We start from the raw sequence: 18167 nt of genomic DNA on the forward strand, positions 1-18167 counted from the left end.
ATACATGTATATTGAGTGGTTAATTTAAAATGGCATGTGCCCTTTTGCAATACTCATCTGTCATTTGTTTCTTTCATTAATTTAATGAAATAAAAGAAAGAAAAATATATAGACTATAACGTTATAAAACCAATACGAAGGGAAGGCATCTTACAATAAAAACATTTTGTGATATAAAACAGTGAAGAAGTACAGAGTACTTTGGTGGAATTTCAACAATTAGACATTTATCTTTAGTTTTTAAATTTTCGACATTGCAATATTTAAAAGTGTGCGAAAAATTTAATTCACTTTATCGTAATAAATTTAGCATCAAGAACATTTGAAAATAACATAAAATTTTTAAAATATTAAGATTTAGAAATTTTAGAAATGTATAATAACCCTAATTTAGACTTTGGGTGTTTTCACGCAATTTTCACATTAAGCTAAATTTGCGTTTTTCGGTGCGCATGGTGAAGTCTGTGTTCATGTGGTATTTCTTAAACAAAGAAACTTACAGACTGCTACTAAGGAAAAAAAAAATTATTAAAAGCATAAAAAGATTGCAAAAAATTGTACTTTTTGCTAGACAAACTGAACTAAACAACCATAACTATTTTCTACTTTCAGAATTTTGCGACATACAACTATTAAGTGAATTGGATTAAGTTATTTTATTTAAAAAAAAACAATAACTTAATTCTTTATTTATTTCCCATTTGAAAAGACTCCAAGTTAAAACAGAAAAATTAATGCGCTCCTTTTATGAAAAGAAAATGATTTACACCAACGAAAGTCGTTGTACTTGGCTGAAACCACTCATGCAAACCATATTGATATTTACAAGACAAGAGAGATGTAAGTTTTAAAAGTATTCTGCTTCTAATTAGTTAACCAAAATAATTGTTAACACGATCACAATTTGGGTACAAAACTTTGTCGGATGTCTCTACTTTACAAAGCCTATGAACATGAATATAATCGAAAGATATACATTGATACAAATGTACATTACAAATTTCTCCAAAAGATGGCTTCCTGTTATTGATGCGTTTGTCCTAATGTCGCATTTTTAGAGAAACTCCTTGCGATATTTTGGTTTATATTAATACCCTTGTTTATACTGATAGTAAGGGGTACATTTTTTTTCATGCCATTCTGTATATTTCGCTGTAGTATTCACTCAACAGTGACAAAAAGCAGAAACCATGGTGACTGTAGGCTCATACCGGACCCGCTTCGTTGTTGGCACATCATTGCGTTAAACGCCGATCGACTAAAAAAATGCATAAAAATAATAAACCCTTCACTGTTGAACTTCGCAAGCGTAGCAAACTGTTACTGCTATTTTTTTCTTTCCTTTTTTTCAGAAGAGAGAATTTGCAGCCAAATTCCAGAAAAGAAACGTTTTTTGCCCCGGCCATGTTGCACAGATCTGCGTAGAATAGTTTGTTTTTGTGATGTACGTAATTTGTTTTAATTGTACGTAAGCAAAGTATGCTGGAATCCTAGCGGATACATCCCTGAAGTTTTCAATTGATCTTCATTTGACTCCTTTTGGACTCAAGGCTATTTTAAAACCGCTGTTGTCACTATTAGTAGGAACCAGAGGGTACTATGACATTGCTTACTGGGAGAACCGCTGTTGGAAGCTGAAATATAAAAAAAAAAAACAACTAATATATAAAATATTTATGATAGTATATAGCAGATCTATGATGCTCAATACGTTCTACTTTGATTTAAACATTTGTAGAAGAATAAGAGAATTTTACCTTAATATACTTCCGCATGATACCCTCCAGAAATGATTACAGTAAAAAATAATTGAAAACAAGTAAAAAAAACAATTAAAAATTAATTTAAAAGTTTAACGTAAATTTTGAAAAACGATTTTCCTTCCTGAAGCTGACACAGCTTTTCGATCATATGTCGTGATCACAGGAACGGAAATTACTGAGTATGTGTGAGCTTGAATCTTAAATAGAGAGATTTGTCTTCGCGCATGCGCGCAAAAGATGACGAATCGGAGATTGGATATGGACGTTGAACGTTAATAGAATTCTCATGTAATTTAATTTCGACGGTTTCTGCAATTAATAGCTATGGCCTCGTTAAATAAAAATGTATGGTTTTCGTTAACGGCATGAAAGGCTAATTCTGACTCTGCTGAATGAGATGCATGCTGTTTTGCTCGAACATTCAGCGGAAATAATGTCGATCCTTGGTAAGACGAGTCGCAATCACTGCAACAAATGTTTTATACCAAGTTGTTTATTTGTGTCGCGAACGAGGATATTTTTTGTCGTGAAGAATTTCAATAGAACTTTGAATTTTCAGTTGTGAATCATTCCACTAGAAGTGAAGCAACTTTGAAATTTCAGTTGTAATGTGTGTCAGGCCAGGTAAAGTAATAACTACTTTTCAGTTGCAACAGGTACTAGGCCTGGTACTCATTTAAACTGAAAAAGTTAAAGTACCCTTGCTCCTAATTTTTACTGACTTATATTCGTCTGTGTGCATATTTCAAAATGAAATTTTAAATGAAGATCCTAAAATTACAATTTTTATAATTTGAAACATAGAATAAATACCAAAAATCATGTAACTTTATATAAAAACATACAAAATATAACAATTACTTTAAAGTAATTTTACATGTTGCTTTTTCATGAATTAGTTATTGTAACTAATTTTTAATTAGAAATATATTTCTTGACGAAATGTCAAAGAGTATGAAAAAGGCTGTTTAAGCGTGGGTAATGCATGTCCATCATTTCTACTACCCAAGTAGTAGAAATAATGGAGATGCATTACCCATGCTTAAACAGCATTTTTCAATTTTTAATTATGTTGTGCACATTTGTTTTTGTTTGGACTTGACAGCATATGGGCAACCCGACCATAATATGCTCGTATTCTGTGGTTAAAAAGTAACATACTGTTTCCTGAAAGGTTTCTGACTAGAATTTAAAGTGTATTCTAGCATCAAATCCGTTTGGGATATATAAATATTTTGGCTATATCCGGTGTATGTGCTAAGGGTGGGGATAACGTTAGAAGCGTACTTATGACAGAAAACGAGCCAAAAATGGCCTGCCGTCTCTGTTGTGTACGGAACAGCTTATAAGCATATGTTGAACTGGAGCTGTGTATTACAGTTTGGACATTCTGGAGGTTCAATGGATTTAAGTATATGCAGATGAGTTGTGAGTGTGTCCTATTCGCTGTTTAGCGATTACCACTTCTTGACTATTATCTCTAATGCTGGATTTCCAGTTTCAGGCGTTTTTTTTTTTTTTTTACATAAAATAACTATTGGTTTGGTTTTCCTAGATTTATTGCTTTTTTTTGTACATCGCTGTTTAATGAAAAAAATATAATAATGAGAATGGTTGAATGATTGATTTTTTTTTTTATTGTGCAAAAACAATGATAATGGTACACTGAAGGAAGGATCAATAGTGTTACTTGCAGTTTTGGAAGATAAAATCTTCACGCTTGTTTCCCAGGATAGATAGCGCTTTGAACAAGGATCTAACAGAATATGATGTTCTGCCTATTTTCATTTTAATCGGTTACAATATTCTAAATCGATCTGAGTCATCGCTCAGATTGCCATTCTTTTTCTTCCACTTTATAGGTTGAACTGTGCTAATTGAATATGTGTATATGATAGACAGCGATATTGTTGTTCACCATGTGAAGTTTAAAGCTATGATACTTGCAAAGAGTCCCGCAGTGAGGCAACCTGTCTCACCTCCCAGTGGTTGTGGCGGGCAACGTAGGGTCCCGGTAGGGGCCCCGCGGCCAAGCAGCCAGACACAACAACAGAGCAATGTGGGAAACCACCGGTGGTACCTGAACCTAAATACTATGCCACTATGTGTTCTGTGGAGACCGGAAATTTTTCTCCCAAGTTAAGAGTGATAAATTGCATGGCGTCATGTAGTACATCCACGGAGGGACTTTGCGAGGGACAGTAGGGTGTAACGCACTTAAGTTGCCAATCAGTAAGTGTGCACCGAATAGAGTGTCACTGTTGATGGATTTATTCATGGGCAAGCTCTGTAAAGATAAGATTTTCACATTTTGAGGAGAAAAATAGTTTTCAAGTCGAGTGAGTTAGTTTTCCTTTATGTTTCGATGCATATCATTGTTGTTGTTTGTGGTGCAAAGGTTGCTTCGGCTATATTGAGCCAGTTCAAGTTTTGTTATTTTCAGTAATGCTAACACTGATGTTGGAATATTATATGCGGTTGGTAAGGTTTATTAGACTGAGGTATGCAAAGAGTTCCTTTACGTCTGAGTCCTTTATATCCCATAATAAGTTCAAGGCTCGACAGTTCACTTACATGCGATTTGAAAGCTGATTGGCTAGCAATTTGGTAACTTCAACATTCCATGATGAGGTGCTTCACTGTTAGTATGGTTAGACACTGAGGGCATTATGGAGGATCATCTTTCATTAGGAGATAAGAGTGTGTTAAATTTGTATGTGCAATGCGAGGACAACCTCTTCGTGTCTGTTTGCCCGAAAAAGAATTCCAGGATTTCGACTGCTGTTTGATTTGGTATAGTTTGTTGTTTTCTTGAGATTTCCAAGTCTGTGTCCATATATTTTTAGAGGCTTTTCGAATGACATTTTTAAAGTCATTGTGTGGAATTTTATTCTCTGTATATCTAACTAAAAGAGTTCTGTGTGAATGCAATGGCGGGTCATTGGTTTCAGCACAGAGGCGATGTACAGTATGCACCGAGTTCAAGTCGAATGCTACTGTGATCTGTAGGATCAAGCCATCGTAAGGCGCTTAGTCGAGTAGAGCGTAGACTGCAGACCCATAATCTATAGCCATCATCTAGTTGTGACCGTATTAGCGCAGTACAGGTGCATCAGTGTACATCGGTTAGCTCCCCATGTTGTGGCAGACAGCGCCTTAGGATACTTAGTTCTTTCAGGCATGCTATCCGGAGGTTTTTATATTCTAGAGAAAAGTTTTTTTTTTTTTTTTTTATAAAATATTAAGTTAGGAAGCGGATGTTAGAAACTATAGTCGAATTTCTGGGTTTGAATGTAGATAACTTAGATTTCTCAATGGCCTTTTTGAGAAGACAGGAGCTGTTATTGTTGAAGTGGTTTTCTGTGCAATGGCTACTTACTCCATATCACCTCTGAAAGTAGTTCATACTGCCTGTGTTCTTTATATAGAAGCAGTTATAAAATCCTGTTCGTTTTAGAAATGAGAAAAATTCTGTGAGATTTTATTTTTCGCCTATGATATGGCTAAAGGACAAAGTTTGCCAGAGAACTAATGACCCTAGTCGAACATTATTATGCAATGTACATGTTTAATTGTGAGTGGCAAGTGATTACAATGAGCAGAGTCATTTCCTGAAAAAGAAGAGATGGGTTAAATGATGTTAAGGCCGATTCTGGCTCTGGCTAGAGTTACTTTTTGTCTGTTTGTAATGAGGCTGGAAGCCCATAATTTTGGTACAGGTTTAATTTGAAGTAGCTTATTATGAATTTGCGTTTGCCATTGAAATGTCCATCGACATTTGCATATACTTCGAATGTTAATTTTATAATCTGTGAACGGTACTAGGAAATTCGTTGGGGTTGTGCTGGATGGATGTTTGGCAGCATCATGCGCGATTTCATTTCTTGGTATTCCGATATGGCCTAGGATCCAACAGAAAACAATCTTTTGCTGATGCTCTCTGAGATGAATCAACTCTGTTCTGACGAGCTTTATTAACAGATGAATAGGTGGGAAAATGTTTTGCATGGCTAATAAGTAACTTCGCGAGTCTCTGTATAATATGCTCTTTTAGATTAACAGAAGAAAAATATATCTAGTGCAAGTTTTATGGCATATAATTCAGTGGTGTAACTATTAAGGCCTGACGTGGATGAGTGGTCAGGAGCGAGAGTGCATAGCACGCGTTCCTTGAGTGGCCCGGAGTTCAAGCCCGTGACTACTAAATACGATAAATATTTGTATTGACGATTTATTGTAAACTCTAATGACTTGGTTGTCGTGTCGAAGTATAAACAGAAAATTTATTTATTTTTTTTTTTATTTTACTACATTCTGTGGGAAGAGATAAGGAAATGGTAGTATCACGGAGTGCAACTGCTGCGCCTGATCCACTCCAGGACTTCGATCCATAAGTATATATTTTAGCGAAGTCGGAATAGCGTTGAGTACTCGCAATATGTAGCTGTTGGATGTTAATGTCTGATAGTGTTTTCCCATTGGTGGAAATGACTGTAAAACGATGGCATGCCAGACCATGGATCGGGAGGGTCGGGATCTATAAGATCTTGCAGGACTTTATTGAAGTGTATATGTATTCCAATCTTCTGCTAGGTCCTTTAACCTAATATCAGCAGGCCGAATTTCCCGTGGATTGTTTCTATAAAAGGTCGTAAACTGCGGATCATAAACTATTGACCGATTAGGATGGATCGCCTGGCTTTGTATCTTGGCTGCATAGTTCAGCAGCAACATCATTTTCCTGATATTTAAAGGAACTTCATGGGCTGCAACATACAAACTTTGCACTGGAGATGTTCTGAAAACACCTAGAGCTGTCTTAAGAGCTGGAAGTTGAATATAGTTAAGTTGAGATAAAGTACTCTCCCTAGCAGTATCGAAGACAGGCGTGATCTCATTATGGATCTATATAAGTGAAGCAAGCTGTAACGATCTGCTCCCATGGTTGTGGCTGATAAGGCGGCTCTAACTATTTATACCTATTTAGTTTTTTTTTTTTTTTGATAAGCAGTCCGGAGATGCTCAATGTGCTTTTGGTAGTTTAACTTGCTGTTAAAAGTTAAGCCTAGTAGACGAATACTATTAGCCATTCGTGAAGTTCAAGTTGTTTTTTCAGGGCAAGTTTTCAAAGTGGAATTTAAAATGTAGTATACCATCATCAGCAAATTTATGAATAAGATTTGTAGCCAATGGAAAATGGTCATTAATATAAAAGAGAAAAAGACTAGTAGAAAAAAAAAAAAAAAAACTGGAGGGAGGTTCTCTGTGTTTCACTATTCAACTAATTTTGAATAGTAAACAGAGAGAGCCATTAACCATCACCTAACGCGAGGGATCAAAGAAAGAGCACTTGACACCTAATTTCAAAGCACAGAGCAATCTATAAGATAGGAGCTTGCTTATAATACCTTTTATGCTAAACACAACCCTTGTTGTGAGAAACTGCTTGAGTTTCACCAAAATTTTCCATCGAATTTTCCACAGTATAAATAATATTAGTTAATATATCCCTAATGGAACCATATTGACGGTGTAAATCCACTGGTGATCTTTGATCAGATGGAAGGTTTTGAGAGAATTTATGAGTAGCGGTTGATGGATATCTGTATTACTTGGGAGAGAGTAGAGCTATTTGTAGTCAGATGATAACTGGCAGGGAGGGATTTGCTACCAATTTTAGGAAACCTTGGCTGGATATGAGCAAATTTCCATGCAGGAGGCGAAAATACAATCTAATATGAAAACTATAGCAGGAATCGAGTGTAGTAAGTTTAGTATGCTAAGACTTGATTTACCAAAATAATCGAACAAGGATTAGAAGTAGTAAAGTAGTAGGCCAATATATTTTCCACGTTATCTTTAGCTGAAGACACAAGAGGACAATGAGAGTGTAATAGAAGTGGAAATACAGATGGACAAAAGTTGCGGCCAACATGTTTGGGGAGAGACCAGAAAGCGCAACTACCACTTGAACAAGAACATTTTCTGCTTTTAGTCAATTCAAAATCAAGTTTGGATTGATTAATAATTGTTTCACTATTTTTGTGCGTTTTAGTGAGGGCAGAAAATAAAAAAATGAAGCTAGAGATTTGGATACTGGTCAATTGCAACATGCTACATGCTTTTCATGATCAGTGTTAGCACATTCATTGGAAACAATGGTGATATAATGGATACTATATATAATTTCGATATATAATATAAGGGATACTATTTAAGAGTTGAATATGGAATAAATTATTTGATTCCTAAGAGAATAAATTCACTGACATCATCTGAGAAAACATTAGGAGATCGGAATATTTGAAACAGTAATCCAAGGAAAAGTGGACTATAACTCAAGCAGATCATCCCATTTTGCATTCGTATAATGTGCACTGCAAGTTGGTGACAATGTCTACGAGAGGTTCCATCGAGGAAGAGTAGACTCTCACCAAGTTGTGATCTGAAGTAGCTAGAGGACCACTAACTTTGGCTGTCTTCTGGAAGTTTCAGTTCTGGAAGTTATGTTACTTTGAAGGATTACTTTTGAGGAGAAAGATCAAGAGCCTTTATATGATGTCTTGAATGCGCTGCCCGTGTGTATATTTTTCACGATCGATTCATACCAGGAAATTTATTTCATGAATTTGTATACTACTGCCTGAATTCATGAACCATGGTTCACGCCCTTCTCCAGACGGTTATACGTTTTCTTATTACAAAAATAGCAAGTTCACGAAATAAATTAATGGGTTCCTAAGATGAACAATTAAGATATACTTACGTGGTTGTTCCAAGTGAGGAGGTATCTGAAGTGGAGTATTGGGCATTGCATCATGAACATGGTCACCTGCAATGAAACAAAATAATTTAACATAATTACAGAACCATCTTGTTTTCTCAATTTTAATGAATTTTAATTATTGTAATGGTATCAAGTTATTTAATGTAAAAAGGCTTGTTCAAGGAATTAAAAGCAGGAGGACAATTTGGACTCGAGCCAAATATTCTGTTTTTTTTTAGTTATTTTTATTCAGTTGAACAAGTGGTAATGTGAATCACATTTGTCGGAAAATAACAGTTTAGGTAAGACGTATATTAAGTACAAGAGCAACTAAGCTCATCAGTATGTCTATAATTGCGTGTATGTTTTGGTAGGTTTGCTGGATGAAAAGCTAATAAGAAGTCCTAATGCTACGAGGAGTCAGTATAATGTGTCTGTAATTGCATGTATTTTCCGGACAATAAATCCGACTATTCGAAGGGAAACCCTTCACCCCTCTCCTGACACCGACAAACTCAGCTACATTGTGAAAAAAAACCTACAAGAATTCCTCGCGTCATTGATGGATTCCAAATTCAGGTCTTTTCCACGATCAGACCATTACCAGTTGTTCAGCTGACTAAAAGAGGTTCAAAAATTTTGATTTTCAGATCTTTTACACAATCACCGAGAGACGGTGATTATAACCACGCTGCTACTCGGGAGGTACCATATAATTGATGTCCTTGTGGTAGGAAGAAATCATTGCAGCAGAATTATCCCAGAGCGACTGATAATTGATAATTTTGCATATGCAGTGTCAATAATTTCTCAGTAACATTCCACACATCTGGATCTATAACAAAATAAAAATTCTTCCCTAAGCTGGAGATCAGCATTCAGGTAAATAATATTGATCGAATATGTGACCAGAGAAATCCTAATAGCTATCTTGAAAATTCCTAACAGCTTTCTTGAACAGTTTCCACCTGTAAGACCACGTGTTCACTTACGTCTTAGACCTGAATTAAGTAAGTTAGAAGAACCTATTGCAAGATCACTGCTAAAGCTGCAGATTAAATGGAATCAATGGCCATTTGATAAATATAAGTCAGTCGGTTTTTGCAGGGATAGTTTCGGGACGTGAGTGCGATGGGATCCGCAACCTCTAATCAATTTCAGAAAAATATAGTGCCAGTATTTTATTATTTTATTTTTTTATTCGGTGGCTGGTTTGTACGGGTGGAGGATTAATTTCATTCGAGCTGGGGAAGAAGCATAATGAAGGATTTCGATTTAGATGTACGTGAAACATGTTCTGGAAATTGACTGCCATTCCAAGCATTAACAAAATCATTGAATTTAAATAACTTTAGTGATAATTTCCCTAGGGTTCGGTAAGCTAAACATGCGGCACAGAAGACACCGTAGTGCATATACCCAAATGCAATTTGTATTTGTATCAATTATATTGCTAGATTCCCCAGGATATTTTATCAAAAACTACTTTGTACTAAAATTGGCTATAGTGATGGGCCACTATTCAAGTTCATGTTCGTTTGAATATTTTGATAATCTAATACCTCACCACATGATATCACTGGCTTGAGGATACCGACAATTGACACCCAATGGAAAATTGGATTTGCAAATATATGACAAAACCCATTAAAAATGTTCATTTTGTGAACCTGAAAGAAAAAATTAAATCAAAACAGCTATTGTACAATATAAGGCTTATCGTCCATTATAATTTATAAACCATAAAAATCCATCTACTTGAATTTCATATCAAAGAAGGGAATATCTCCCTTCCAGTAATATTCCTTTTGAACTCAAGTAATCGCCCCAGTCCCAAATTCAAGTAATCGCTCCAGTGTTGATTACTTCCCAAATCAACAAGGAATCTAATATACCAAATGAAATAAGCTGCCCTCGGTACTGCAGCCAATACCTGCTATAGACGGAAAATCCAAATTAGATCTCATGAACCTACCAGCAACCAAGACCTTGATTAATCTTTTCTAGGCAGAACATGAAAACTCTAGAGGTCCATAAAAACAACCTCATGTTTCTTTTATCAAAGCATTTTTGATAGAAATACAACCTTGCAAACTACGCCAAAGTAATCATTCACCAAATATCCTCGCTGGTAACAATGGTTGTTCGGCCTGCTTAAAGAGATTTTTATTACAATGTGGTTGAGTTAACCAGTCTCAGGCGATAGTTGCATGATATGATATTTTATCAGGGAACTCCATTTTTTTTCTGTTCAGAAAACAGCTTAACCAAACCAGCAATTAGAGATGTGTATATGCTGGCGTCTCTCACAGCTTTAGTTTTTTTTGGCGCATAAGGAACACAACGTAATCCAACTTACCCAAACAAGGGTGACATTCCATTATCCGGATATATTTCTGATGTATAAAGAAACTATTCATACGTAGGCGAAACTGAACAGGCATAAACTTGACCGATCGCCATGGTCACACCGTATACACGATTCAACTGCGCATTTGCTATGTGGTGTAGCTTTGTTTGGTCTTGAACTCCGCAGCTTAGCTAGAAATAGCAAGCAGTACGGTTGTTCACGAAAATTTATAATCATTCTTTATTGAATAGCCCTAGTATTAAATCGCTGTACAATCTCTCCAGCCATCTCAGAGCCTAAACAAGATTATGTAACGCAATAACACAACAATAAATGCTTATCTATTGTTGTTTATCTCAAACCGACCTTACAGCATAGATGTTATCCAGATAATTACTCCACTTCGAAGGTACAGTAGCCTGATCGTTGATTGTAGCCAGATAATCATAATTATGTATATTCTATTTACAATGAGTGGTCGACTGGAGGGCAGGTCTCTTTGTAAAATATTATTTATTTATTATTAACGCATAATATACACAACAGGCGTACGCCCAGTTAACGTGTATAACAGAATAGAAGATGCAAAGATTGTACATCAACATGTAAATGTAAATAAATAAAAGAATACATATTATTTAATCATTTATTTAACTTATACTATTTCATTTATTTCACCTTGAACCCAACTGTCAACCAGCAAACTTGCTCCTGATAGTTCTGTGAAACTGTTTCCTGTCCACAGCCATATCCAGATCATAAGAGCCATAGTTCTTGGATATCTCTAATCTAGAGTTGCTGATGTGGAATGTCGTCTTCTGTCTAGTAGCCACCGCTGGAACGAGAAGATCGATATGGCATAAAAGATCAGGAAGGTAGGTTGAACCAGTGAAGATATGGTACAACAGTTTTATAGTAGATCGAGAAAGTTCGCCGAGTTTCCAAAGATTGAAGCAAGAGCAGAAATTCGGGTAGAATATTCAGAGGTAAAGCATAGGATTACGTCTGCAAAGACAGTGGATGAATTTCATTTGTCGTGTACAATTTGCTGTATCAAATATGTATAGTGCAGGTTCCATATAGGAGCAGCAAACTCTAGTACAGGGAATGCAGCTTCTTTAAATAAAAGCACACAGAATCTTTGAATCTATGTGTCTACCGTTTGATGAATCCAATTTTTTTTTTTTTTTTAGCTTGGAGTAATATAATTCTAATATGTTTATCAAACCTACATCCAGCAGTCAAAGTAACACCCAGATCTTTAACATCGGCAACTCTGGTAATCGGAATATCCTTGGTGTAGTACTGATTTACTAAAATCATACATTTTCTCGGACCTGCAAAGGAAATCGAGCTGCATTTCCTAGGATTCATCTCCAGGCCGTTTACGTAACCCAATTAGCTAAAGAGTTGAGAGCAGCTTGAAGATTATCTGCATCAGCTTGACTGTTGATGGGTTAGTCTTAAAATTTTAATACCACTTCCCTCTACAAATTGCGGTAGATCATTGACAAAGATGGTGAATGAGAGAGGCCCAAGAGATGATCCTTGTCCTTTTGATGAAAAAAATTCCCTTGAATTTCTTGTCCGATGATAACGCTATGTTTCCGACACGATATGTAACTCATCAACCAGGAAAGTATTCTATACTGGCTTAGTTTTTTTTTTTTTTTTTTTTTTTTTGCAAGATGATAGTGTGGGACACTGTCAAAGCCTTAGTTAGGTCTGTGTAGATCACATCAACTTGTTCTCCCAGATCGAGGGTGTCTAGAATCTGCTGCCAGGTAGTAAGAAGATTAGTGGTAGTTGATCGGCCTCTGGTAAAGCCATGTTTGGTAAGAAAGCATGTGAAAAAAAAAGAATTGGACCATATTCTAGGATGAGAATCAATGAAAAATAGTATTAAAAACATATCTATGATTCTGAACGATTAAGCAGCTTTCGCTATTGAAATTAGAAAAAAAAAAGCGCTGTGCCTTTCTGAGTGGTAAAAATAATAAAATAAAACAAGCAAATAAGAATAAGCAGACCTATATATAGTATGCTGTAAGGTCTGATGATTGCTATTTAGGCCACAAAATGTTTTGCAACTACTTCTGAAACACCTTGTATAATCACATATCCTACATTGCCCATATCTATATACAGTATAAATATCCTGCGGTTTTCCAATTATAGAAAAAGTTTTAAGCCAAAACAAAGTTTGCTTTCCTTTCAGTTTTCTCCATTAGCAACAGATTTCTGCACGAAGTAATTAATTGTAATCAATCTCCGACCAAATAAAGCTGAACAAAAAACAGCGGTGGAAACCAATCGAGATAAACAATAACACTCTAAAAGAAAGGCGAAAAAATATAACGGAGTGACAAGAGTTAGCTAAAGCACCCTTCGCAGTCTCTGGCATTTATCGCGCTTTACTGGAATGAAAAACTGTCAGCCATCCATTTTTATCCACGGGCACTACACCTAAAGGCAAAAGAACTTTTGATATATTCGAAGCTAACAGGATTTATTTCCAAAACATAGCGGGGCTTTGCTGAAACAAAAACACTGCCGGTAATTTTTATTGCCTGTTGCGTTATACACGATAGCAGTTTATCTCGCCGAGACGGTTATTAAATTTTAACGATAAAGAAACGCGCAGCTTCGGTTAATTCACGAAACGAAATTCTCTCTAGTCCTATTATTTGTACTTTCGCACTTTATAACGCTATGGATCAATCACTTTTAGTAAAAATTTTAATGACTGTTGTTCTGATTATAATTTGACACGTGCCTTTCATTTATCTGAGTGGAACTTTGATGCAAACTTAAGTAAACCAATAATGATAACGTTATTTAATTAACTGAAATATATGGATAAGCTATATTATGTATAGTGAAATGAAACTATCTTTAGAGACTTCAGAATTTCTTTAAATTGTGAGTTTGAAAGCATTAAATAGTGCAATTTTTAGATAACAGATTCCTCAATTTCTATGGAATAAACGCTTCAGTAGCTATGCCGATGATGGGTCGGTATAGTTTCAATAAATCCAGAGCATTCAGTCTCCTTGTTATATGGAATAAAACATTTCCGGAGGGGGGGGGAAGCATGCAGTCCACAGCTAAGAACGATTAACTGTGCTACAGGGCTAATAAAGTCTGTAAAAGTTTAACTTTCTTACTGATGAAAATCAATCCCAAACCTTTTTCCTCGCGTTGCAGAAAAACAACAGTCGCAACCATTTGGTCAGCCGCGAAGGTGCGAATGAAGTATGGTACCTAAAACAGATTTTATCCTAACTTATTTATATCCACAAATACAAGTTGGTAATTATGCTATTGGCCCTTCCTGAAAACCTGTTTTACTTGTGAAAATTTACACTTCTAGAATCACAGAAATCTTTCATTGTCACAGATTCACCGCACGTTGAAGTCTCCCATATTTTACGTCATATCCTGTACTATGAATCCTTTAAATAGCAATATGAGCCACATGAACTTATAATAAAAATATGATTGTTGGATATCATGGTCGGGCAATAAGGATTGTCATGTATGTTCTAATGTCCAAGGTCTAATGTTTGTTTCATTAAATGTCCACCTGCAGATCCTGTGGAGGCGTTTAGATTGCTCTTTTGACATCAGCAAATCATTTTATTTTAGCAAATTTATAAATCGAAACACTTTGTTGTCAACAAAGATTTCGGATTTAAAAATTAAGGCATCCATCATTGTATTCCTTGAAATTATTTTTTCCGACGTTCAATATTAACTATTTTAAATATACAAAACTAGTTAATAAAAATACATACGATGAAGTCACAAATGTAAATGAGGCAAAAACCTGAAAAAATATTCATATTAGACAATTATGGAAAACTCTGACCTCAGCAGTCTGTGTAGAAATTATCTTTTAACACAACCGAATCTACTGCACAATACACACGAATGTATTGAATAAAATATTTTAAAGTCTAGAGAATAATCGAAATAAAAGTTAATATCTATAACAATCGTACCTAACTTCTTATGCATATGAGCGTATCGTCACAGCTGTGTGTAGACAGACTGGGTTTCAAACCGTGAGGGCAATAAAACATGTAAAATATTGGGAGGAGGGATAACCCCACCCTCCTCTCTTTGAATTTCGCATACTACAGCGTACACGGAAATCGAAAAGAACAACAAGAATTCCTTCAGTCATGAATGGTGATTTCGATCCAGCTCAACCCAAACGGCTGTTAAGTTGTAACTACAATACTTTCGCAGCAGAGTTAACCTAAACGATGATGAGTAATCTTTATATTTTCAGAAGATAACTAATGGAATCCTACATCTTTCAGATAGATATCGGAACTGTATCATTTGTCTATCATTTAAAATAATGCCCTAGCAAGTTAAGAGGATAATAGAATCATTGCTTAAAAACAATATTCCAGGTAGAGAGGAAATTCCAAACGAACTTATGGAGGAAGCAACTATCACATTTCTGAGAAAGAAAAAAAAAAACCTTCAGTAAAATTCTTGTCTGGAGGAATAATACCAATTTACCAAAGAGGAGATACGAATGCCGAAATTTTAGGAGTTGCTTTAACGGATAATAATCAGGAGAATTCTCCAAAGGCAGAATGAAGGAACATGTGAGGAAATCACAAGAAAAGAAACGAAGGTTTTAGGAGAAATGGCTCAACTACTGACCAGTTAACCTTAGAGACACTGGCCTGATTATAATAAGGAAATAGAAAAATGGATAACTGCTTTTCGATAACTGTAAATTGATAAATTCAACTGCTGGTAGAAAATGTTTGGCTGAAATGTAAGAAGATTTCTAACAGAGATTCAGTTTTCAGACAACCTTCAGATAATGAAAATAAAATAGCAATAACCATACTGCTTCTAAAGACAACAGGATAGCAAAGAGTAAACTTTTCTAAATATTAGTGTTATAAAAAAAAAAGGAATAGTGAGAGAAGGAAGTAATGAATGAAACGTTGAAAAGACTGCCGTTTCAAGTGATATGGTCGTCGGGGTGGTGGTATCCACTGAGAATAAGTAACAATAGTCTTCTCCACTGCTGAAGCGTTACTTATTCGAAGTATTGCAATATCAGACAATTCGTTGTGAAGGTATTCACAAAATGAAATGTGATAAAAACGGTGCTATTTTACCGTTGTAGGTAATTCACTAAGTACAAACATGATGCTAATACACTAACCTGTTACATATAGTGAATTTTCAGTAAGTTGAGGCTTCAGCCCTAAATATTTTCATTTCTATTTTGTTATATAAATACTTTGGAACGCAGGAGATAATGGTCTGTGTTTACTACTTAATTTTCGCACAAAATTCTGCTTTGGAATGGAATATTTATTATATAGGTCAGTAATTTAGTACCTTTTTCAAAGTAATTACAGAAAAAAATGTATAAAATTAAACAATTCAATTTTTGATGCGATTTTTATTAAGTAAAATATCAAAGTATGTTAGTACTGGAAATAGCGAAGTGATGTATTATGATTATATTGTTCAAATTTCATCTTGTTTTCATTCTAATTGGAGTTATCAATAAAACTTCAGATTCTCAAGGGTTGTAATGATAGGTCATTCCAAATGGGTTATCCACCAAGACCTTAGAGAGGTATCTTTTCCATTAAACGTTCTAGAAACTTCGATGATGAAATATATCATACTATCTACTATACAGCAACCTTCTCTATCAACTATATGCAGGCAATAATATGATATATGCATGTACAGAGTATATATTCCTTAGAACTCTGACTGCTTAAATGTGCATTCTAGAAAGTTCTCCCCTCTCACACAAAATGAACCATGCTAATATCTCAATAGCTTCATTTGAGCCGGTTTTCTGCAACTGTTCAGGAAAGAATAATCCTTTTCCTCATGAAAATGTTTATCGGCTCAATATGGGAAATAAACATTTGGGGAAAACGTTCATGTCTGGTGCTGTGATCTTTGTCAATATGTTGCAACAACACACTTGATGTAACAGAGGGTTCTTAGCAAAACAACTTCTTCCCGTCGTTCTGGAACTGGAGTGCGATCTCAACAGACTTATCACTAATGAGAAACGCAGAAATTATTCTACCTCCTGATCTGATTCCAATCTAGGATACAGCGCTATGTGTGACTAATTTTGTCAAATTCTGCAATGTACTTTTCGTTGTGCTGTCATCTTATTTTTCCAGTTTTATTTTATAATTTTTGATTTCTTTTATAATTGTAATCTTTCATTAGCCCATATTACACTGGCTTTCTTCTTGCCTTTATGGGATTGCAGAGGAATAGAATACATTCTTCATTAATGCAATAAAAAGGAATTTAGGTCCTTATTACAAACGTACAATTATACTTGTACACATGCAATGTTTTTAAATTCATAACTGTTCTGCAATTTTTTTAAATCATAACTAAAATTCCTAGCTTGTTAATATCTATATAAAATCTACTATGTACATATACTTTTATATCATTCCCTTTGTATTTTTACCTGCCCCTAGCCATGTTTTGTGATGGACTTGCTGTATTTGCAATAAATGAATATTTATTTATTTATTTATAAACTAAGTAAAAAGTACTGTAAACTTTTTCCACAAGATTAATGAATAGACAAGCAAAGCGCAGAAATTGTATTGAGAGCAAGAAATTAGAAAAATAAAAGATATAGATTAACTGAAAAATAACAGAAGCAATCTCTTCGATTTCACCAAGAAAGCAATACGTAATTTCAGTTATGCCATATGACCTCTGTACAAGGATGGATTATTTGCTAATGGGAAGTTATATCAGTATTTAATGTAGATAATAACATCCTCTTTCATTCTCCCGCGGAGACACGTTTAATTTTTCTGTACCGCATAATATAATAAGGAATTCCTTCCAACTTTATTCGTCAGAGTTACATGTGAATATCGAAATCCGATATCTCTGCATACCTCCGGATTACTCTGCGTTCAGTAAATACGGAATTAATCTTTGTTAATTTTTTTTTTCTTTCAGGAGCTTTGATATCCTTCTTCTGTTCTTAAACATGAATACTATTCTCTGTGGGGATAAGCTCACAACTTCAGGCGGTTATAAGAGTCAACGTCCTCCTAGACGTGCTCTTTCTTTTATATCGCTTTAGTTGTTCAATTAAAACTGGCGATTCATGTACTGTTAGTTATTCCAATTACACGTCATTTTAGCTTACTGAAATAGGTATGGAAAAATACACTTAATACAGCATTACTAACAGTCATATAGTGCAGAGATTCCCATTTTTTTTTTAAATTTTCGCTCT

The 18167-nt window shown here is 35.0% G+C and overlaps 1 protein-coding gene across 1 annotated transcript in view; it reads right to left on the reverse strand.

Annotated features, from left to right (window-relative positions):
• Positions 1 to 1012: 1012 nt before the first annotated feature.
• Positions 1013 to 18167, reverse strand: part of LOC150089316 (lachesin-like) — a 508424-nt gene continuing 491269 nt past the window's right edge. The window contains exons 9-10 of the mRNA XM_090368495.1: positions 8530 to 8595; positions 1013 to 1634 (exon numbers count right to left, since the gene is read on the reverse strand). Of these exons, the coding sequence (XP_090224621.1) occupies positions 1552 to 1634; positions 8530 to 8595 (149 nt within the window). The 3' untranslated portion in view covers positions 1013 to 1551. The remainder of the gene's footprint in view (positions 1635 to 8529; positions 8596 to 18167) is intronic.

Source organism: Mastigoproctus giganteus, chromosome 2, assembly GCF_048544385.1.
Source record: "Mastigoproctus giganteus isolate SK-2022 chromosome 2, ASM4854438v1, whole genome shotgun sequence".
Taxonomy (NCBI): Eukaryota; Metazoa; Arthropoda; class Arachnida; order Uropygi; family Thelyphonidae; genus Mastigoproctus; species Mastigoproctus giganteus.